General features: G+C 42.4%; 1 protein-coding gene across 1 annotated transcript; it reads left to right on the forward strand.

Moving 5' to 3' along the window:
- Positions 1 to 1639: 1639 nt before the first annotated feature.
- DAPP1 (dual adaptor of phosphotyrosine and 3-phosphoinositides 1) lies at positions 1640 to 22744 on the forward strand. The gene is made up of 9 exons (XM_082051321.1): positions 1640 to 1770; positions 9563 to 9685; positions 13042 to 13175; positions 16745 to 16875; positions 18296 to 18343; positions 18568 to 18630; positions 20395 to 20480; positions 21049 to 21136; positions 21547 to 22744. The coding sequence occupies exons 1-9, from the start codon at positions 1709 to 1711 to the stop codon at positions 21595 to 21597; spliced, it is 786 nt and encodes a 261-aa protein (XP_081907447.1). The 5' UTR covers positions 1640 to 1708; the 3' UTR covers positions 21598 to 22744.
- Positions 22745 to 23366: the final 622 nt, after the last annotated feature.

A 23366-nucleotide genomic window follows, 5' to 3' on the forward strand; every position in this document is an offset into this window, starting at 1 on the left:
TCATGAGACTCTTCCAAATTACTCTTGGCTCCACATTGAGCCTGCTGTTCATATGATTGCTTATGAGAAAATAATAGCTGTTCTGGCCTCTTTAAAAATCAATTATTCTGGAAACAACTTATTTCCAATACCGGATACCTGGTGAAAACTTCAGTGTCACTGAAAAACACAGTTCCGCCACTTATTTGTTTTCTACATTGGAGTTTTATCTTTTTATAAAAGAAGTTTAGTAAAGAATTTGCCAGACCTATAATAATTACTGCCCATGAAATACTGGGGAATACAAATAACCTCTAGCATGCTGCAGATCGTTTAAGCATTTGGATGGACAGGCACCTGTCAATGCTCGGAAATTTCTCATCCACAGAGCTCATTCCTCTGACACAACTTAATTCCCTGTTTGATAGCATCTTTTTGGCAATCTTTTACATTATGTTCCTATTGCTATTTTTGGAAGATGGTGTTTAAAGTCTGCATGGAGAGGGATGAGGGATGACCACAGAAACTGGTCAGTCGAGATGCCAGATGCCATGGTGAGGCAGGGCCAGTGGCTTCCATGGCAAAGCCATCCCCAGCGATGGTACCACACCTGGGAGACCTGCGCTGCAAACCCCACGGGTCACTCGGCATTGGGGATGTGCAGTATTTAACACCTGACGCTCACAGAATAAATACAGATTTCACATAGACAAGGTCCTCAGGCACATGGTTTAGTGCTAGAGTTAGGTTACGGTTGGACTCGATGATCTTGAGGATCTCTTCCAACCAAAATGATTCTGTGATTCACCTTAATCCAGAAACCTCCACGGATTTCCTCAGTGAGTACTCTGGCTGACACAGAAGGGTTGAGGCGCATCCATTGCAAGAGAAAAAGGAATATACATGAAAAGCTGCAGAATATGAACTTCTGGGACGCACGGATTAAAGTAATAGGAAATATTCGTGCCAGGAGAGGTTTACATTGGATATTAGGAAACATGTTGTGCCTTGGCTGAACGCTTGCTTCTTGACATATGTCTGATGAGGAGCGGAATGAGGGAGCTGGGGCTGTTCAGCCTGAGAACAGGAGCTGAGGGGAGACCTGATCGCTGTCTGAACTGCCTGAAAGGAGGTTGGAGCATGGAGGGGTTGGGCTCTGCTCCCAAGTAGCAAGTGATGGGACAAGAGGAAATGGCCTCAAGTTGCGCCAGGAGAGGTTTAGATTGGATATTAAGAGAAAATTCTTCATGGAAAGGGTTGTCAGGCATTGGAACAGGCTGCCCAGGGCAGTGGTGGAGTCACCATCCCTGGAGGGGTTTAAAAGGCGTTTAGACGAGGTTCTTAGGGACATGGTTAGTGCTGGAGTTCGGTTTGGTTATGGTTGGACTCGATGACCCTGAGGGTCTCTTCCAACCCAAATGATTCTATTGCTAATTGTTCAGGGAATAATGCATTTCCAGTACGGGAGACACACATGGCACACACCGGGCACCTCCAGCTTCCCCGGATGGGCTCTGGCCAGCGCTACTGAGTGGCCCCGAGGATCCCCGGGTCAGTTCCCTTCCTCCCCCCGGCAGCGATGCGGGGCGGCCCCTCCCGGGGCGGTGCGGTCGGTCCCGCTGCCACGGCCCCGCCCGCTCCCTCACTTCCTCAGCGGCCCGCGGGGGCGGCCGCCGGCAGCCGCGTCCCTCGGCGGGGCGGGGGCCGGGACGAGAACCGGGGGGGGACCATGAGCCAGCGCCGGGAGCCGCGTCCCGCCGAGCCGCCGGGAGAGGAGCTGGAGGCGCTCGGGTAAGCGGTGGTCGGGGGTCCCAACCCCGGGGGGTCCCTACGCGAAGTAGCCGGGCTGCCCGACGGGGCAGGAGATGCTAGTTCTTGATGATTCTATGAAATGAAACGAGGTGTAAGATAAACTGGGGTTTGTTTTAACGAGGCCACTGAAGGGCTCTGTGAGCCCAGGAGGGGGTGCAGCCCCTCGGGGAAGCCCAGCGACTCGCCCCTGGGGGTTGTTTGAGAGGCCGGCAGGCTCCTGTGCACAGAGGATGCTGCGGATGGGTCGGAGAAATAAATTCTTCCCGAAAAGGGCTGTCAGGCATTGGAACCGGTTGCACAGGGCAGTGGTGGAGTCACCATCCCTGGAGGGGCTCAAAAGCCATTTAGACAAGGTTCTTAAGGACATGGCTTAGGGCTAGAATTCAGTTATGGTTGGACTCTATGATCCCAAGTTTCTATTCCAACTGAAATGGCTCTGTGATTCTATGAAATTAAAGCTCAGGCAGGTGTTTCAAATGTAGTGGACCGTTAGAGGGCTACAGCTTCCCCCAGAGAAGCTCTGCCATGTTGAAACCTCCTGAGTTGTGTGTCCCGGGTTGTGCCATGTTGTTTACCTGCCTCTCAAGGCATCACCAAACCCAGAGCTTGTCCTCAGAGCTGCACTGTCCCCTTGGCCATCTCCCCACAGCGATCTCCCACATCCCAGCTGTGATAAGGGTATGGCCCTCACTCAAAAGCAAAACCCGAGGAGCGAAAGAAGGAAGGCGGAAGGTTTCAACAGAACTCGTTCCCCATCCAGTGTGACTTGTGCGTTGCCTGCCAGTTAGCTTTGGGTTTTACAGGAGGAAGGTTTGGGTTGTGTTCTCACCAGCAGCATTGCCATGGGTGAGGAGAAACACGGGCTGGAGGAGCAGCAGAGGTGGCACTGGGAGGCCAGGGAGGGAAGGGTCGGTGGCAGCAAAGCAAAGGGAAGACAAAGCATAAGAAAGGACAGTGAAGATACTGGAAAAGCAAAATGTCTCTGATGTAATTTCTGCATTCAAAAAAAAAATAAATAGAAAATTAAATGTTTATTGGTTCCTGAGTACTTACAGATAAGGACCAAATCATGGGGGGTGAAGGGAGGGGTGTGATTAATTCACGTAGTGAAGAAATTGGAGCGTAATAAAGAGACTTGAAATTAATATCTCCACACTGCTGATATTTTCCCATATTTAGAAGAACCTGTTATTTAAGTGCCTGTTTCTGAAGCATATAACAAATATGAAATGGAAGTAATTTTGCAATGGTACCCAGTGGCCATTGTATACTTTTATTTTACATCTGTAAGATAACACTCATCCTAAAAAAGTATCTACGGGGGGGAGAAAGAAAAGGGGGAAAAAAAAAAAAAAAGAGCTGCAGCTGCTGTAGGAAGGATGATTCCTAATTGCCAGACTTTTATTCATTTAGACTATAGAGTCTGAGTTGATTTATGCCAGTAACCTGTGCTTATGAACAGCCTCCCTGGTTGGCAATGAGTTCAACCTCCTAGATGATCTTGTAGGACTGCAGCTTGACGTGCTGCCTGGTGTGGTACCAGTACGGATGAGAAGGCTACAAACATGCATTTTTTAAAGCTGTCACTTCTTTATTTTAATTACACTTGTATTGAAAACCCAGACTTTTCACCCTGCCACAAAATACTAAGCATCTCCGTCAGTTGAGTTAAACGCACTAAAGAAGAATAAGCAATGCCAAGCACAGATCTCCTTCAGATTATTAAACAAACAATTATTTTTGGCTAATACTAAAGCCACTTTTTTTTTTTTTTTCAAATAGAAGTCCTGACACACCAAACATCCTGGTAGCAGAGTCTAAAAGATCTCTTAATGTAAATACTTCCTTGGCTGTGAGAAGTCAGTGTGTCACTCTCCTGACCATAACATTCAATTCTTAGCCACCACAATGTTGCTTTTACCCTAAACTTAGTCCCTGGTGCTGTCACAGTGCTGAGTTCCCCTTAGACCTGACACAGTATCTAGCACAACTGAGACCAATTCTGGTGAGGAATATATGTCATTGCCACAGTAAAGACCAACAGACAAGTATCATTCAAATGAGCAGCTTTGACATTCACATTCCTTTGGGGAGGAATCCGAAACAGGTTATTTTAGAGCTTCTGCTTTACTGTTCAAAAATTAAAGTAGCTAAAGGTTTGAAGAAGTGTAAAATGGGAAGTGCTGCTTTACTTTTAAGAGAAAGGAGAGTGGGTAGCAGGATATCCTTGTAGTTTACTCAGAAAACTGGTCATCAAAACAGAAAGTTGACTGCAATGTAGATGGACATAGAGCATAAAAATCTCCCTGCTGGGTACCTGACCTGGTATTTGCTGGGCTGTTCTAGATTAATACTCCTATAATTAGACTGAGCATATCAGAGCTGGAGGAAGGGAGAAGAGGAAAAGAAAAAGTCAATGGATACAAACTACAGCTTTATTTTAGCCCACTCTAGAGATATCCCATGTGTCACAGGAAAAACAATCAAGAAATAAGATTTGAGCATCCCACTTATAATTTAGATTACACAGTCACTGAAAGATCTAGACATATCTACAGCTGTTTCTCAGATTGGATTGTTTTTCTCCAGAGCCTCAGTATTTGTAAGGATGAACTTTTTGATCTTTTACATCACAACAAAGGAAATCAAGAGTGATGGGTTTGGCATTGCTTAAAAAAACCCAACCAAACAACAAAAAACCCCAACAAAACACAGAAACCAAACCAAACACAACCAAACCAAACAAACACAACCAAACCAAACAAACACAACCAAACCAAACAAACCCCAATCAACTCACCCCCCCCCCCAAACCAAACCAAACAACCACCAAAAAACCCAAACTATTTTGTTCAGTCTGAAGTGGCTTGTATTTATTTGGAGAGTTTGGGTGGTCAATCAAGAGTTCAAAGTGGAAATTCACATTCTCTCAGCTTCCTTGTCAATGTGTTTAGAGGTGGAACTAATGGCTAGCAAAAAGCTAGATCAAAATCAGAACACGTTGTTAAAAACGTGTTACCTCATTCATTAACTTCTTCCCTAAATCTACCAAAATACTTAAAAAAGGGGGCACTGAAGTTTCTCAAGGAGATACAAGCATCTTAGCCTAAAGGAAAAGGACATTGTGAATCTTCTTTGAGGGTCTCTCTGGCTATTTCTGAGGCCAATTATTTTCCCAATCACATTATTGCTGTTACTGCTCTAAGGACACCCTGCTCACTGCAGTGGCTGGTCACACATAACCTGAGTCTGGGAAATTCCAGACTGCAATTCACTCTATTTGCACAAGAGACGAGAATGTGGACTATCCCGTCATACGAGTGGTTACGGGCTGGTCTGGTAACACGGCTTCTGTCCCAACATCGGTGACGCTGTTTGTCTTTTGGAGGTGAGAGCGATGGGGCAAGAGGAAACAAGTTTTTGTAACCTCTTTCCTTTCGCAGTTGAAGTGGTTTTTGTCATCCCTTGCAGCACAGTTTTTACCTTCCTCCAGCTCCAGGTTTGACAATACACTGACAGATGGTATTTGGTAAGACTGGACGATACACATTATGCTTAGTTTTAGCAAGAGAAGAGAAATTAGACCACAGGCCTAGACCAGGTGATGATAAAACTGGAGAACTGAGGAACTGATGTGACTGGGACAGGGCAAAATATCCTAAGAATGTTTTTCTTTCATCTATATTTCTCACGGCAACAAGGGCAAAGTTACAACAGCTAGAAAGCGGGCAAAAGAAATGGGTGGAAATCAGAACAAAGGCAGCTGAAAGAAGGGAGTGAGAAAATGGAAGCGAAAAGCAGAAGCTGAACTAGTGAAAGCCAACAGTTAGAAGACATGAAATTTGAGACTGGATACACCGATGTTACTTCCTCATAGTTCTATTTTTAAATTATTTTTCCTGTGAAATGACACCCTTGTATTCCACCAAAGTACTTTGCATAGGTGTATGCTTAAGCGTTTCAGCGTGACACATTGATAGGACGTCTGATAAACACCAATTTCGGTTGCATGCCCCCTATCTTGGCATTCTCACCCTTTTGTTGGTTCCCTCGACCTCTGTCGGGTTGTGTGCCATTAAAAATGTTGCTAAAACTTCATTTTTCCTAATGAAAAAGAGCCCTTTGTGACTTCCAGATGATAGGTTACACTTCCAGGGTTTGATATTAGGAACAAAGTCAAAATGAAATAAAACAAACAAACAAAACACCCACCAGAAACCTTGACAGATCTGATCCAAGATCGAGCATGTTGAGAATAGAGAACTAGGGAGGCTATTTTGTAGGGTCAGTTTTGGAATAAAGCACATGAAAATCATTGTGTCCAGCCAAATGAAATAAGTCAGTGCTTTGTTGGTCACTCCATCAAACAGTGCAGTGTATTTCTCCTTCAAATTAAGACGCGAATACATCCTTGAGGCTCAGTGTTATTCAGAGCAGTTATTTACCCTGGGTGGTTTTCTTATGGTGGTAGATGTTGGCAGGTCTTGCATCTTTTTTTTTAATATTAAAAAAAAAAATCTACCACAATGAGTTTAATTTTCTTACACTTTGAAACTATATATCACTCAACATTCATCCTCTTGTTAACCATAGATGAGTGTTTGTGTTCCTTGTGCATTCGGATACTTTTAAAAGTTAATCCACCTGATGCCAACTGCACGTTTATTCACCAGCTCCTATTTACATAAGCAGAAATGTTTTGCAAAATATCTGTATGGTTTCTTTGTCAACAGCATTAGCAGGAACAGTTGCCATACCTAAGGGCTGTCTGATCTGCAGGCGACGTGGAAATGAAGTTTCATTAACGTTTTTCTTTGAAGGATCTTGAATTGTTAAAGAAAAGAACAAATGAACACTCCAAAAAGCAGGAAAAATAGCGTGGTCCTTCCACAACACAAACACGCTTACAAGTATGGGACAGAGAGATCTAATGTAATTCAGGACAAAGTCAAAGCACCAAGAATGGATGGCAGCAATTATCAACTCTGAAACTGAGATTGCTAGGCAAATCAGCTATAAGGAACCAAAAAAGGGGAGCGTGCGGGGTTTTTTTAATAAGAGAAATGAAATAATTAGAAAAGAAAAGCCTCCCAGAAGTACGTATGTGTACAAGACAGGAAGGTGTGCAAGGCCAAGGGCACCCAGGAGAAGCAGATTTGAAGCAGGGAAGGACTTTCCTCTTTCTCCTTGTGATTCTTCAGAGAAATTTGAATCAGGAGCCCCAGGCAATTTCTACACTACTGGTGGTTTTCAGTCTGTTTTTTGTAATGAATACAAGACTCTCTAAGTTGGGTCAAATGAAGTTGACTTTTGGAAGTACCTTCAGAAAGATATGCAGGATATCTTCTCCCAGGCAGTCAGCAATAGGACAAGGGGCCATGGGCTTCAACTCTGCCAGGGGAAATTGAGGCTGGAGATTAGAAAGCAATTCTGTGCAGAGAGAGTGGTCAGGCATTGGAATGGCTGCCCAGGGAGGTGCTGGACTCACTGGCCCTGAAGGTTTTTAAACTGAGATTGGACATGGCACTTAGTGCCATGATCTAGTCAATGGACTGGAGCTGGACCAAGGGTTGGACTGGATATCTCTGAGGTCTTTTCCAACCCAGTCGATTCTATGATATGCACAGTGGTTCAAAATGAAAGAGTTAAGATAATTCAGCTTTTTGAAGGACTTGCTAGGGGCTTCAAACAGATGCATGTTTGTAACACCTTTTGATTTTATAAATTGCTTGTTTTAAGAAGGCAAGAAGATATAGTATGATGTTTTCTACCAATAGTTTCCTCCACCTCCACACAGAAGATAACCAAAGCTAAAGGCGCCGGCCCTTTACAGCATCTTGCTGAATGAGCTATATCTCCCACCTTGATTTGCCTGCAAATTTCAAAAGAACTGCCTAAAAGATCTTTTTCTAAACAAGATAAATAAAGATAAACCCTCTGGCAAATACTTAAATTCAACTGAAGCGTATGGAGTAGTGTTCTAGTCGGTTTCTTTTTAGTCCTGTTTACTGCTATTTGTGCCATTGGGCAGGCTTGATTGGGAGAGCAGCCTGTTTGCATATCGATTTACCTTCCTGGTAGTCAAACGCTATATTTTCCAAAACATTCTTAAATTTTACCTGTGTTCGTGCAATTGGAACAAAGTTTGAGGGACCATTTTCACAGCGGAATATCCAAGTAACCTGACAGTTGTTACTGATTGAACCATCTGTGACAGTCAGCAGGAGAATAAAATATATATATATATATATATATATATATATATATATATATATAACACAGTGACTTGGGCACTAACATCTGTGTTATTGTCTCACATCCACTTCTACTTTTTAAGCTGAGCAAGAGGAACACGGTAAAATTTGAGGCATTTTTGTCCGAGACAACATATTTAGGCAAGAAGAATGAATGGTACAGCCTGGTCAAAGATTTAAAACTGCACTTTGAAACGTTATTCTCCCAATTAAGTGGGAGTGTGTTTTTTTTGTATAGCAGTAAAATTTTATTAGTCACTGGAATTTTATGTGTAAAGCGAGAGTTTAAACAGAACATTTTTTAAGCTTAATTGACTTCTATTTTAAAATCTCAATAAAAGGCTTTTTGGAAATAAGGTATGTGCTGATATGATCCTCATCGCATCAGGACTCATCTGACCTTTGCCTGTTACTTACTTGGGCAGTTAATCCCAAAGCGGATTTTGGCTGACAGGTGTTTCAGAGGATGACACGTTGATCTTTAAACATTCATTATTTTATTCTACTGTGTAGATGGTCCCTGGAGCACGTTCTGGAGCCAAAGCAGCAACATGCTGCCCGTATTGAGTTTCACGTGGGGCTTGTCTTCCACAGGGTTAACAGCATGGAGTCTCTTATATAGCAATTTATCAGCCAGCTGGCCTTTCAAATAGGCAGCTCAGAGTTAAAACTTTGTGGGAGATGCCAAGTTTAGTGGCGACTTGCAATGAACAGATAAGGAGAAAGAGGGTACAATTGCACCTCCTCGCAGTTTGAAGATTGTCATGATACAAGGGGCAGAAAGAGCTGTGATCACACTATTGCTTTTGGTCAAGCAACATCCCCTTCTGCACCAGAGCTTCTGGTGCATGTATATAATTATCCTTAATATCTGCACGCAGCATCTCTGGCAGGATTTACCATATTAAAATAAATAAATGAAACTAGTTTTAACTGAAGTATAATGAAGCAGGTGTTTAGACGTTCCCCTGCATAGTTCAGACCACCTATAGCCAAGCGGGAACAATGGCAAGATTTCCTAAATTTTCACTTCAAATTCCGTCAGTTAAACTTACTCTATTGCTACTTGCAAAAAGATTATTCTGCACATGAAATTTTTAAGCTTAGGCAAAAAAAGAACGTGTTTGAGTGCAGATCTTAACAGCGCATGTGAACTGAGCTCGGGAAACAGAGTTTGGGAGGAGTTTGCCCCAAAAGAGGAAACGTAGCAAAGCGTGTAGATATGTCAGGAAGTAAAGATTCTGAAAATAGGCAAAAGATCCTGTATACCCCCCCAAATTGCTTTCACCTTATCAGCAGAGACCTGGGTAAATTGTTGCTTTTGCAAGGGTTTTTTTTTAGATAAAGCAAAATGTCAGCTGCTTGCACACAACTTCATAGTTAAAACCAATAAATAAGTTTTCTGAGCTTGTCAAGAGGAGCATGCTGAATGGGGTAGAGTTCTGTGCAATGTGAGAAGGATGGTAACTCAAAATGATGCTTTGCTAATGATGCTCTAACACCTTGTGTCTTCCCAGGTGGTATCACGGTAACCTCACTCGCCACGCAGCAGAAGCGCTGCTGCTTTCCAATGGGCAGGATGGAAGCTACCTCTTGAGGAAGAGCAATGAAAGAGAAGACTTGTACTCCCTCTCTGTACGGTATGGTGTGCACACGAGTCAGTTTATCTAACGGTTTTAAACTCTTCACTTACTCTCAGTTTGTCTCACGCATTGAGATGACGTGCAGATTTCTTACTATGGCTCGAACTGTTTTAAAACATGTTCCTAATGATATAACACAGCTGAATGTTTTTTTGTTAGAAGAGAAATAAAATTGATTTGGTTTGGAAATTGCTCTCATTTTTGCAAACTATGAGTTAATCTTATTGGCAAAAACCATAATTCAATGGGTCTCCTGTAGATGTTCAGTCTGCATGGTAAAAACCTCTACGTCAGTTACAAGAGTTTAAGAAACAGCTGATGGGAATAGAGAAGTTTTATGATGAGTGTTGTAGTAAATATACCACTTAATAGGCAAAAACTTCACCAGTTTCTGGATCACTGTAGAGGAACCATCATCCGAGGGACAATACGATGTTTTCCTGGATTATTTTACTCCTCAGTTTTGAGCTAAGACTCTGTTTTAGCCAGTAACACACAACTAGTTCAAACAACATCTCCCAAGATATCAGGCCCTTGAAATCATCAGAATTACAGCAATTTACATCTGATCAGGATGCAGACATTTTGGAGCACAGGTAGCCTATAGACCTGGGCACTCACAACTCAATCACATTCAAGGAATCTCCCAAGAAGCCACAATATTTTAGAGAGACCATACGAAAGGTGCTTGTATTAGACACACAAGGTAGTTGCTGCACGTCAGCTGGATTGAGGTAACCAGCCCTAAATACATTTTTAGTCTTTGGTAACTGTATGAGATATTAAGCCCCTTCAATGAAAGTTAAAGTTAGTGCCTTTAAGGCCATTTCTGCTTCAAACTGAACAATTAGTGACCACAGCTCAGCTGAATCCCCGTAACTTCTTCAGCTAAAGTCACTTTGATCAATATAATGGTGGTAGTTATTCAATACCTTAATAGATGGTAGCACAGCATACGCCCTTGAAATTGTGACTTTCTGCATGGTCGGTACGGAGAGCTGTTATAATTTGGAAGTGTAGTCACTTGGAAACTGAGGAAAATGCAATTTGCATGTACCCTGTTATAAAAGGCAAATATGACTCACTTCACTCATCTCTGATAAGAAGACCCAGGAGCAAGTGTGCCCATACATACACTGCTGAAATTATTACTGCTATAGGTAGCCATTCATACAAGGAGCTTGGGGGGTGCCTGGTAGATCTGTAGGTGATGCTACAAAATAAGTATTCAGAGTAGCAATCACTGAATTGAATGCAAGTCTTGGGAAAGAGAGTAGTCGCATTTATAAGTAATAACATTCTGTTAAAAAAATATATATTTAAAATGAATAATTGTTTTTCTGGTTAATATTTTTTGACTGTAAAATGTAACTGAATATTATTTAATCTACCTCTAACAATTAAAAAAAAAAAATCTGTCTTGAAGGCAGTTGCCAAGGGCACTCAGGAAACAACCTATTGTAATAAAACAAAATGTGAAGAGCTGTTCTCTTAATAGGAAACAAAAGCTAAAGTGTTAGTTAATGAGAATAAATTTGGTGCTTTAACAAATTATAGCCTTAAAAGACCTGGCAAAGACCTACAGGCCAATTCCAGTCTTTAGTTTGGCTCCCCATGTAGGAACAAGAGTCACTTTCTGCATTACCATGTGAACTGAACGTCCCAAACTGGTGTTTGATCTTTTATTCTCTTACACAAATTTCTGGTGAAGCTGCTCCCTTGAAATACTGAATTAGATTTTAAAATGTTTTAATAATTTGCTACTGTTCTCTTAAGTTTTCCTTTCCATTTTTTTGACTAATATTGAAACTTCATTTTGGAATAAGTCACTCAGTTTTGTTCTGATACTTTTTTGTGTAAACCCTAATTTTAGCAATTTTAGCAGTCATTTTCTTTCCTAAAATTCTACAGCTTTACTTTCTGCCTCACAAGGAACTTCAGTCATTACTATAGGGTTTTTTTTAAAGGCAACAATGCTCAGAGACATCCCTTGAGGGTTTTATTGACAGCTGCAGGGAGATGACACATTGCCTGAAATCCCCTCCCCAGCTGCATTAGCCAACTTTAAAAAGGAACTGGGAAATGGAGTAGAAGTTGCTCTCATTGCAACATGGTGTTTCCCGTGAAATTAAATGAAGAGATTAAAACCCTGCGGCAAAGTCACATCAGCTATTTTGCACCTGGCTTACACATGCGGGAGGTTGATGGAGGCATGTTCTATTATACAATATCAGGAGTACTACATGATGTATACTTGAGTACTGTTGAAATACGTGTTTGAAATGATAATCTCCTGTGGAAGTGACGATAATCATAGAATTATTTCATTTGGAAGAGACCCTCGGGATCACTGAGTCCAACCATAACCCAACCAAACTCCAGCACTAACCCATGTCCCTAAGAACCTCGTCTAAACGCCTTTTAAACCCCTCCAGGGATGGTGACTCCACCACTGCCCTGGGCAGCCTGTTCCAACGTCTGTCAACCCTTTCCATGAAGAATTTTTTCCTAATATCCAATCTAAACCTCCCCTGGAATGAAAGAGACACTATAAACACCTTTCTTCGCTATATTTTCAGTATATTTGCTATGTACACTTTCCCTGAGACAAGGTTTTCTCTGGACTGTTTTGGGTGCTAGTAACATTAACAGAAGTAACGTTTTCACAGGAGAGATACTTGCACTTCACCGACTTCTGAAATCTAAATAATTCCGGGAAGCGAGTCCTTGCACACTTCTCTAAATACCATCAGCTCTCACAAACAGGTGCTGCTACTTCCCTGACAGAAAAAGAACCAAAAAGGACCCTGGTTCATATTGGACAGTGCCCACCATAGAGGAACCATTCGCCTGAGTACAGAGACGAGCAGACAAATCCTAAAGCCTTACGTATCTAAACTTAGGTTATTAAATCTCCATTTGCGTGCAAAAAGGAGGCAGCCTGTTTTTGAAAGAGAAACAGAAGACATTTTTAATGAGAAGAAAAGACACATACAGAGTAATACAGCTACACTATCAAGACTAAGGGCTAGTAAGCAAAGGGATATCATCCTGCTTAGACACAGGGCTGCAAACCTCATTTGTAAGTCTTTTTACTGATAGCCGCAAGAGTTAAGTTAAATTGACCTTTCTAGGCTTTCATCATCTCGTATCTGTAAAGCAACAATTAGATTTTTCTTAATAAACCCAAGTCTCAGATGTGTTGAGTATTAGTGAGGGGCAGCAGTATTTCTGCTAGGACAGAGATTTTCAGCCTGTGACCTGGGCCAGATTTGCTGTAGTGGAAGCTGCTATTTGAGGACTGTACATGCCAAATGCCTTGACAAATTTTCCTTTTTTTGTGTGTGTTTTAGGGGAAAAGATTCTGTGAAACACTTCCACGTTGAACACGTAGGAACCTCATTCAAATTTGGATTTAATGAATTTTCTAGCTTGAAGGAATTAGTCATGCATTTTGCAAATCAGCCTTTAATTGGCAGCGAAACAGGTAAGGAGAGCCATATGTTTGTATGAACATATTTGTAGTCGTGCTTCACGCAGGTCTAAGGATCTTCCCATGTGTTATCAGGTAGATTTACCACTGAAGTGTTCATCCTCAGAAATTCACATTTGTATTAAACTCAATTATCTAAGATGTTCCTCTTCAAAAACTCTTTTGAGTGTTCTGAAGACGAACTACATGTAAGCTTACTGGGTTTTTGCTAATTGGGGCATGAGCTCCTTTTGATTTCTCAGGGTGAGAGAAGGAAGCATTTCAAAATACACATGTACTGGGAGGAGTGCAACTTTCTCAACAAGGGCAAAACCAAAGCAGGGCGTTCAGTGAGGAAATACACGTTCAACTATGAAGCTGAAATCCCCCCAATGAGATAAATGGAAAAGAGACTTGAAATCATTTAGCTCCACTATTCTTCATCCAAGGCAGAAATCTACAGTGGTAGGGGATGTGCCCTGTATTACCTCTCCCTTTCTGTCTACAGTAGATCAACCTACTGGTACCATCTGCCATCACAGGGATTTGTCTTGTTTTTAGGAAAAAGGAAAGCACAGGCTTCTTTAGCAGTCAACGTGCTACCAAAAGATTAAACTTGGTTTGTACAAATGTGTTGAACACCACCAGACCGGAATCCCCAGAGAAGCAGAAGTATATAACCATGACAAGACCAGTTTCAGGTTTAGCTTCAAATGTTAAGAGTTGAAGATGCATCAGCACAAGTTAGCGCCAAAAACTTCAGTATCCTGTGTAGAGAGTATACGCAAATAACTCATAGACTAGTAGTAATTATATATGCAAGCGACCAGTTAAATAATAGCTGGTACATGCAATAACTAATATGCCACACACTAAATACGCACCAGTGCTCTTGTAACGCAAGCATTAAATTCAAGGTTTGCTTCACAATTTTTTTCCCCCTCAAGAAAAACGCAGCAGCACACTCAATATGGCACTTGTATCTTTCAAATCATTCTCTTTTTAAGTTGCTTTTAGGAGCGTTTCAAACACAGAGTTGCTTACATGCGCCTTTTGCACAGTAAGCTATTTTTCCTGTGAAATCAGACATGCACCCCCAGGCCTAACGCTGTGAAGATTATGGTTGACATATAAAACTCGTATTTCCCCATTCCTTCACTGCATGTGTTGCAGACATTAGTACTCAAGGCATTGGTGTTATGTGACCTCTGCGGACAGGATCAGCACTGCTGAATGATGGGCTCACTTGTCGCCTTTAAAGCTCCCTAATCAGATTCTGCTGGCTCTGTGAATCCTCTTTAAGTTGGATGTGGTACAGAACAAGAAAAGCCATTTGAACATCACATCAAGAAACCTCCTGCCCTCCCTTACCGTGGATAGCAGTAGAGAGGAAGACACAGAGACCCACAAGACAGAATATATAATGGTTTCCACTATTTTCCATTTAAGTTCTGTCTCACTGGAGCCAGTTTTGTGTCTGAAGAGACACACCAGACTTGCATCAGCACTTGAACACACAGCAAACGGGTCTATGGGGCACAGCGGTTCCTTCTTACTGGGACAGCTGCAGGTTTGTGCTTCAAGCCCAACAAACCGTGTCTCACTACAGCTTCATTTGACACTCCAAAGGGCTACATGGCCTTGCATCTATTTTTCTGCAGAGTAATACGCACGCTTCCTTCTGAAACACAGATAATTCAAAGGAAATTGTGGCTACTATGTTCTGCGAGATATAACAGCTTATTGAACAGCCAAGCTGAATCTAGTCAGTAACAAGGTTGAAGCAATATACTATCATATTTCTATATTTCTATCTTTTTCCAAAGTGACACAGCCAACGTGTCATTTTTACATGTTTGCTTTGTTCGTTTTTACCTAAAATATTTTGAAAATGTATAAAAACATTAAGTCATTACCCAGACCAAAAAAGCCAAAGTCACTTGAAGCTAACATTTCCAGCAATGGGACTGATTGTCATTCTTCCTTAAAAATAGATATCACACACAAACGTGCAAGAATAATATTGCTACAGTGCAGCTTTTACTAGTTTTTTTTTACAGTAATCAAGTGATTCTGTACAAGTATCTTTTGTGGAGAAAAAACATGGAGAACTTGCTAGGAAACAAAGAGTGTACAAAATGTTGAACTAGTCCTAGTTCTGCAACAGGGCTCTTCGTGCGTGGTGTACAGATGATGCTACTCTGATTCTTTGCAACAGCTTGAGAGTAGTTTGTGTAGACTGGTGACGGGAGTGTTCTCAGTTTCATTTTAAAGGATGACGCATTTTTTTTCTGCAAGGCCAGAGAGAATTAAACTGATTTTGGCTTTTCGATGGCTGCCAGTTGAATAGATCACCTTTGCATACACCCCCGGTGCCTGCAAACAGATTTCAGTTGGGTACTTCAAACACGATTTTTCCACTTCCCTTTGTCCCCCTTGCCATTACAAACTATACTTTAAACGTTATTTCACTTTTAAATTACTCAGTCAGCTGCAGGTTTCAAATCCAAGTTCTTACCAATTCTATCATCCCTTCTCTTTGAAGAGCTGACAGTATCAGCATAAAATGCAAATGGAGCCGTGTCTGGTGTGGCGTGACTTTATTTTTAAAGAGTGACATTAGATGCTGTAGCAATTACTGTTTTAAGAAGGTTCTTCACTATTGTGAATAGCATAATAGATTCACTATTGAGAATCACGCAGAGAACGTGCAATAAACACGACCTTTTTTTGGAGAAAAAGGAAAAGCTATAATCAAAGTGTTATTAACTGGAAAGAGCTACAGTAAAACAGTTAGAGGTGGTGGCAATGTGTGCTTGCTGTTGGGAAGCCTGCATCCGAAGCTCTGACAGATTAAGTGATTTACACAGCAAACAGTGGGTTGTTGGTCTGCATTTCAGCTCTAACTGGGAAACCCGTGGTTGAATTTGTTCTGCGTTACCCACTTAGTCCCAACTGGAAAGCAGGTTCAAGCAGGACACGACACTTGCCTTTAAGGGTTGTCTGATGGTCCTGATCTGTTGTTGTCTTGATTTTTCACCACTTGCCATGCATTGCAGAAGGGGTTTAATTAGGCACTGCTTAGAAGTAGTGAAGAGGGTTTTCAGTCTTGTTTTCAGAGATGTAAGAACAAATTGACCCCCGCTGTACAGGGGTAAGGGAATTAGGCAAGGTACAAGTGTCCCAGCCATTGAGGATGCTGAGCAACACAACAGAGCCAAGAAAGTGAGACTGGGCAAATGAATCCAACTCTGCGGTTTGTGTGGTGGATTTTTGTAGAAAATACCCTTCACAGAGTGTAACCTATTAATATGATATATGTTAGAAATATTCGTCTAGTTTTATCAGGATGGCAGAGTAATTTAGAGCATCTGATTGTTTTCTGGGATGGATGTGGCCCAAGTCCTGCCCCTTTCCAAGGAAAACCCCTTACAGGGAGTGTCACAGAGATCCTGAGGAGTTTAATACCTTTCCCTAGAATTAAAAAGGTGCTAAAGCTAATCCTTTAGAAACAGGCAACTACTACCAGTTATTTTCTAAGACTGTCTTGCCAGATGACTCAACCCTGCTCCTTTTCTCTCCAGGAACCTTAATCGTATTGAAGCATCCCTACCCGCGCAAAGTGGAAGAACCTTCCATTTACGAGTCTGTCCGAGTCCACACGGCGATGCAGACGGGAAGGACAGAAAGCGATCTTGTTCCAAACGCTCCCTCAGTAAGTTGGAATAACAGCAGTAATTCATCCCTTTATGTGTTCATAAACACACAGAGTGTTGCACACCAAGCCCTTGTTTTGCCAAGCATCCTTTACAGCCAGTGGGAAATCTCTCCCTTGCCCCCCACAGGTGAGGGTTACACTAAATAGCAAAATCAAAGCTGCGGAATTTGCCACATTTTGTCTCACTCAGTGAACATGAGGATTAGTTGGCAGGAAACGGATAGTAGTCTTGACAGACAAACTCATTATTTATTAGGGGTTTTTTTGTAGTCTTTTTGGTTTGGTGAAATTGTTGTGCCCAGATAGCAAAATACAGCATCCTTCTTAACTGCAAGGAAAGAAGGAAAGTGCATCTGAATTTCTAAGTCAGTTTAAAAGTGATCTTCTGAAAAAAAATAAAAATAAATATATATACACATATATATTAAAAGATGTGCAAGACAGGCTGAGATGCATTTGGCATAAGAAACTCCAACTGAAGCATGGTACAACCAAGTTAATGACAGTACCTATATCCCAATAGATACATTACTCAAAAGGGTTTTTTGGGCATTTTCACATTTGGACTTTATTACTTCAGACTCACCTCAAAGCTGGAGATGGCATTGCTGTATTCTGACACAGACTTACACCCACAACAGAGCAAAATGACAGAGAAGACCCTCCAGCCTTTCAGCCCTAGTGGTTCTGAGCCCAGTGAAAAGCTGTTTCATGTTAAACGCTACACCGTGCTGGTGCGAGAAACAAGAGAACATCTTCATATCCATTTGGGCCACCTGTTCTGACATCTGTGACTCACGCAGACAGTAATCAGAGACTTTAAATCCCCAGTAATTCATATCTAAGCGAGGCAGGTGGTTTGTCCAGAACAGCGTTGCTCAGAACAGAAAGTTTTAATGACATACTCTATTTTTAGAGAAAAAGAGGAAGAGTTACATTAATACGGGTTAATGAAGTTGATAAAAGAACATCCTCTATGTCTCTCTTCATGGCCAAGTTCCACTTCAATTTCCAAAGGAGCTCTGCTCCCACATACAACCAATAAAAAGGCAATAGTTTATCAAGAGCAAGTAGCAATTAACTTGGGAAGAATTTGGTTTTCAGAGGTCAGCAGCCTCACAATTAAGTCTTTACACAGAGCTTCAGCGAGTATCTGAGAAGTCATAAGGCCACTCATAGGGCAGAGAAACAGTTCAAAACCCAATTTCTCAATATTCAGGCCAGCAGCTTGCTGGGGAGGCATGGTCTGAGAGATTGACTTCAGTGGCGGACCCATCCACGCCGAGTGACAACAAGGCCACAAGAAGGTTCCCCCAGAACAGGCTGCTCTTCCATCTTAGGGGTGTGGGCAAAAGGGGGGACGTGGGAAATAGAAGCAGAACTCAGTCTCTAACCTGCATCCTTTGTTACTTCACAGCTTGGCACAAAAGAAGGATATTTGATAAAACAAGGCAAAATAGTCAAGGTAAGGAAAACTCTCACTCCTTCCACTTTTCCATCACCCGCAGAAGACACAGACAGTGCAGAGCTGAAGCAGCTCCACCTGCAGAGGGGAACAGTGTGTGTTTGGGCAACAACAAAGCACAACTGTAAACCAGAACAAGTCAACAGCTTTAGAGGTTTTTCTTTCCTCAGAGACATTACACTAAATTCTCACAGGACAATTACCATCTGTTCTTGCTCTTTCAGAACTGGAAGACGAGGTGGTTTACACTGCATAGGAATGAACTTAAGTATTTCAAAGACCAGACAGTAAGTAGCAAACATCAATTCTACTCTTAAAACCTCTACAGAGGCAGCTGCAGCCTCCTCGTATCTCTGGCTTCTTGCAGCCACGTCACAGCTTCCCAAGCTAAAGCTCCCACTCTGTCAGAGGGGTTGTACCTTTCCAATGAAGTCAGGGCTTTGCTGATGGCTTCAACAAGAGGAAGTTTTACAGTTGGAAAACATTTACTGTACTCTGTCAGTCTCACCTACTTGATACAGTTGTTGTTAACAGTGTGGTTTTGGTTGCTTTGTTCCATGGATTTTAAGCTACCAGCACAACACAGCTTTCAGCAGCACCTTTGACACACAACCTAACAAGACAGCAGCACTACTAAAACATTGCAAAATATACTACTAGTATTTGCAGAATTACTTGATTGCATCCTTTTATTTCACACAGCATACATGGAAAACCATTCAATTAAAAACCATCCTGGCACTCTGTCATAGATTAACCTGCTGCACTGGGGAAAACAGCGTGTCCTTGCAGTTGCTGTTCCATTTCTGTCTTAAACAAATAAATACCTCTAGAGTTTCTCCACCCTTGCAATACCTCCAGTTCAGGTTCCTTTATAAACACAGCCAAACTGTTTACCTCTGCCAAACCCTGTTTCAAGTCTCTAACACATTTTAATACAACAACATACACAACTGCCCTCTTTCACCAAATATATAAACAGTATTTACAGGATCTTCCATCAGTTTTCATTTCATTTCAAGCCAACTCGCATTAAGTTTCTGGAATAACGTTTCAAAGGGCAGCTATCAAAACATTTGGGCAGCATTTGTGACTTACCAGGCAAGAAGGTGTCATTGTTGGGAACACAGCCGCCTCTTCTGGTGGTTCCTGACACTCCGGTTGTTGCTGTGGGGTTGCAGATACCAACAGATGAGCAACGTGGTGGCCATGAGATGGTGTTTGTTAGCACACCCCAGCACAAGTGACTTTCCTCTGGCTTGGTGGCTGTGAAGTATACACTACACCAGAGGAAAACATTAGGAGAGGGGAGAAAACACCAGGTGCCTCCAAACACCTGATGGAGGACCATGGGAACAGCTGAGAGTGTTTGGGCAGAAAACGAGCTGTTCTGCTTCAGCTGCCTCCTCTGAGGTGCTCAGGAGTGCCAGGCTGAGAGGAACAAATCAAAGGAGGACCCTCACACTTCAGGGAAAAGCAAAATTTTAAGGGAGAGGTGTTGTAGTCAAACACAGTTTATATCCCTGCACCTGAGCACTCTTGGACCTGTCCCAAGAGTCAGATGAACACACACCACTCATACAGCCAGGCTCACCACTCCCACTTCTGCCCCATTTGCCACTACCCAGCTTCATCCTTTTAAAGCACTTGGGAATTAATTAAATGTCCAACAGCTGGCTAGGCCTCATAAGACCTATAACCATCCCCTTGTTTCCTCAACACGATACCAGATTTGCTGCTGTGTCAGGTACATTTGAATGTATTGACCAAACCCTCAACAGTCTGCATCCAGCTCCAACTTTCCTGCAGTAGAGATCTCCTCTGTTGTTTGTCCAGATCTGAACTGACTGTCCTTTTTTTTGTATATATTTACCTCAATTCATCTCATGTCAGGACTGATATTACATTTGCTAGTTTGGATTTATGTCATTAACAGCTATTGTGCCTATCTATGCCTGGAAAAACCTAGTGTGCCTCTAGAAGCATTGAACTGAACCAGCCTTATCTTCTATTTTCATTTGTTCCCGTGTTAAAACTGTTTTATTTCCAAGGCCACAGAACCGATTCGAGCACTTGACTTAACTGAATGCTCAGCCGTGCAATTCGACTATTCCCAGGAAAGAGTCAATTGTTTCTGGTGAGTTGCTGAGCTTTTTCCACCTCACTGGAAAGGTCAGAATAGCCAGGGAAGTTTGCAGTGTAATGACGGGACAATTCTGAAAGCTGCCCTGCAACCCTGATGTTCCTCTAAATCACAAGTGTCCTTCTGTCAGCCAGCCTCTGTCATTTCTGCATGGCTTTGCCAAATTACTGCTGGCAAACGAGTGTTTCCTTGGCAGGGAAGGTGTAGGTCTATATGTAGTGGGCATTTCTTTTCCTAATTCTGTAAGCACGTATAATCATCCCCTAGACCCGTGGAACTTAGGTACGGTCCAGTTCGCAGTTCAGACATGGCTACGGGTCACACAGTAACCACTTCTGTGCCCAAATGTGGGTCTTTTGTCCATATGGGCCTGGGGAAGCACATCCCTGAGCTGTGAGTGACTGTAAACCATTCTTGCCTGTAAACCTGGCGACTGAACAGCAGCGCAGCCTCCCTGCCCTGTCCAAAAAACTGTTGGTGCAGGCCAGCTGCGTTGAGCTTTAGGAAGAGCTACTGTTTTCTTCTAGCAATATAATGAATATTTTTAATGGTTTACTTACAGTTTAGTGTTCCCGCTAAGGACATACTACCTGTGCGCGAAAACTGGAATAGAAGCTGATGAGTGGATTAAAATATTGCGATGGAAACTGGTGAGTGATGTGCACCCTTGATGTGGCCATCATCAACCCCCCAACACTGCAGCTCCCAAGTGCTACAGTTCTCCTTGTCTGCAAGAAGGGAAAAATTGTTCTGGAACATGTAGATTTGCTTAATGTATAAACCGGCAAACGCACTTGAGCATTTTTAGGATGCACTTTTAGCATATATTCATCATGAAGAAGAATTGGCTTCCGTCTTTAAGGATGTCATTGCGTAGATGGTAAACAAGGTGGAACATCAGCACAGACCGCATGTGTCAGGTCACGGAGGAAACAATGAGAAGACAATGTAAAGGCTTGAAAACATTGCTTCCTTAAAAATACTGGTATTTGGGTTGGTCGTGCTTGCCCACATCCACATGCCTGCAGACAAACAGTAACGGGTTGTCTTTCTGTTCTAGGCACAAATCCGGAAGCAAGTGGAGCAGCGTAACTCCGATGTCAGTTCCTAGCGTGCCCGCAGCGCCTCTGCTCCTCTTTGCCAAGGGGAGGGCATCGCTTACAAGAGGATGGTTTCCAATGTCCCCAGTACTCACGGTGGGCACACGCGTGTGTGGATACTGCACACGGACACTTGCTTGCAGCTCTGCACACAAAGGATTCGTACAGCTGAGCGCTCTGGGGCTGTCGAGTCACACATGGAGGCGGTTGCAAAATCAGCGTTGGTTTGATATGCGTGGTCCATGTCTGCAGTGCACTCTTGATTCAAACAGCTGTTAACTCGTCACAGAAGTAGTCACTGTTTAAAACTTTTGTGGTTATTCAGAGCACTCTTGATAACTTATTGCAGGCTCCATCACAACTAACCATTAGCAGAGTAGTCTGTAACCTTGACCCTGTTGTTTAAAACCAGTCCTTTCTGGAAACATTAAATATTCCTTTTGTACTACCTGTTTAGGCTCCAAACCCAAAGAAAAATGACAGCAGTAATTACATCTTTGTAAACAGTATCTGTGTTACAATCCAGAGAGTATTTCAAGGCCCTTTTCAAGCTGATGGATGAGTAACGGTTCTGGTCACGTATGTTTTTTACAGTTCAGAATTATACCGCAGTGATGGCTACAAATGAACAGTTGTTTCAAACAGCATCTATAGGTAACGGTGAGCGGCACCACACGAGCACAGTTGCTTACAAATAGGAACAGGCGCCTGCTTCCCAGCACACGTGTGCCAGAGCTGCCACAGGACTCCAGGGTGGGTGACGGCTCTGCAGAAGCCTGTGGCAGCCACCAGCATTGTTCACAGCTTTACAAGTTGGGCCCCTTACAGTCCCCCTTGAAAATGGGCTGAATTTTGTACTTTTTTGCCACGCAGAGAACTCAAAATGAGGTTTTGTCCAGAACTACGTTCTAGAATTAAGCGCTGCTTGCTTTATATTAAACGAGTAACAGAAAAGCACCACATAAAGATGTGGCAGGGCAGTGTCCAAGAGATGCCTTTACTGTGAGAAGGCTGAAGAGGAGAAAGGGTAAAACTTACTGGAAGAAAAGAAAAACACAGATTTGAACATAAGAATAGCATTTTATTTCAACTTCAAAATATTTGTAAATATTTTTTTTATACAGACTGTTTTCTGAATAAAATGTCATTATAAAACTACCTAATGTGTTCGATATTCCTGTTAAAGCTTTGTCCTCCTTTCTCCCTTAAAGAAGTGGTTTAACAAAGTGGCATCTCATTTAATTAAAAAGCTTTGATGAGTTTGTGTGAGAGAGAGGCAAGATAAAGGGAAGAGAGAGACTATATTCTCCAACAGCATCACTCTTCTATGAAAACGGCTTGGAAATGGAGCTCCAAGTGTAACCACAAAAGCAGCCTTCCCTTTTTCACAAGAACAGGCTGTGCTACAAAATATTAGAAGCAAGTTCAGCACATGGTGTCAGGAACTGAAGCCATCAATAGAAAGTGTGTTTGGCTGCTCTAGGAGGCAGAGTCAGACCGAGGCATTGAACGGAGGCTCAGCAAGAACAGGCCTTAGCTGGAACATGAACGTGTTTTACCAGAAATACACACAGAAGCTCCTTGGGGCTCAGTTTCCAGCTGCTTCTGTAGTGACCAGGAACAAAACGCAACCCAGGAGCTTATTTAAAGGAATACAGGTTGACTGACAAATTTTAATCTCTGAGAGCGCTTTTGAGCCAAGAATTCCCAGTCCTTATTTTCAGCACCACCTTCTCCCCTCATCCTGCCTGATGCTGAAGGTGGTCAAGGTGTGAGCAAG

Source organism: Streptopelia decaocto (genome assembly GCF_964273445.1).
Source record: "Streptopelia decaocto genome assembly, chromosome: 4".
In the NCBI taxonomy this organism is placed as follows: Eukaryota; Metazoa; Chordata; class Aves; order Columbiformes; family Columbidae; genus Streptopelia; species Streptopelia decaocto.

What these genes read in the sequence shown, in the direction of transcription:
- DAPP1 (XM_082051321.1), top strand. Translation starts at nt 1,709, where the DNA reads ATGAGCCAGCGCCGGGAGCCGCGTCCCGCCGAGCCGCCGGGAGAGGAG. An exon ending in TTGTTCCAAACGCTCCCTCA is followed by an intron (nt 16,876 to 18,295) that starts GTAAGTTGGAAT and finishes GTTACTTCACAG; the next exon opens with CTTGGCACAAAAGAAGGATA. An exon ending in GAAAGAGTCAATTGTTTCTG is followed by an intron (nt 20,481 to 21,048) that starts GTGAGTTGCTGA and finishes GTTTACTTACAG; the next exon opens with TTTAGTGTTCCCGCTAAGGA.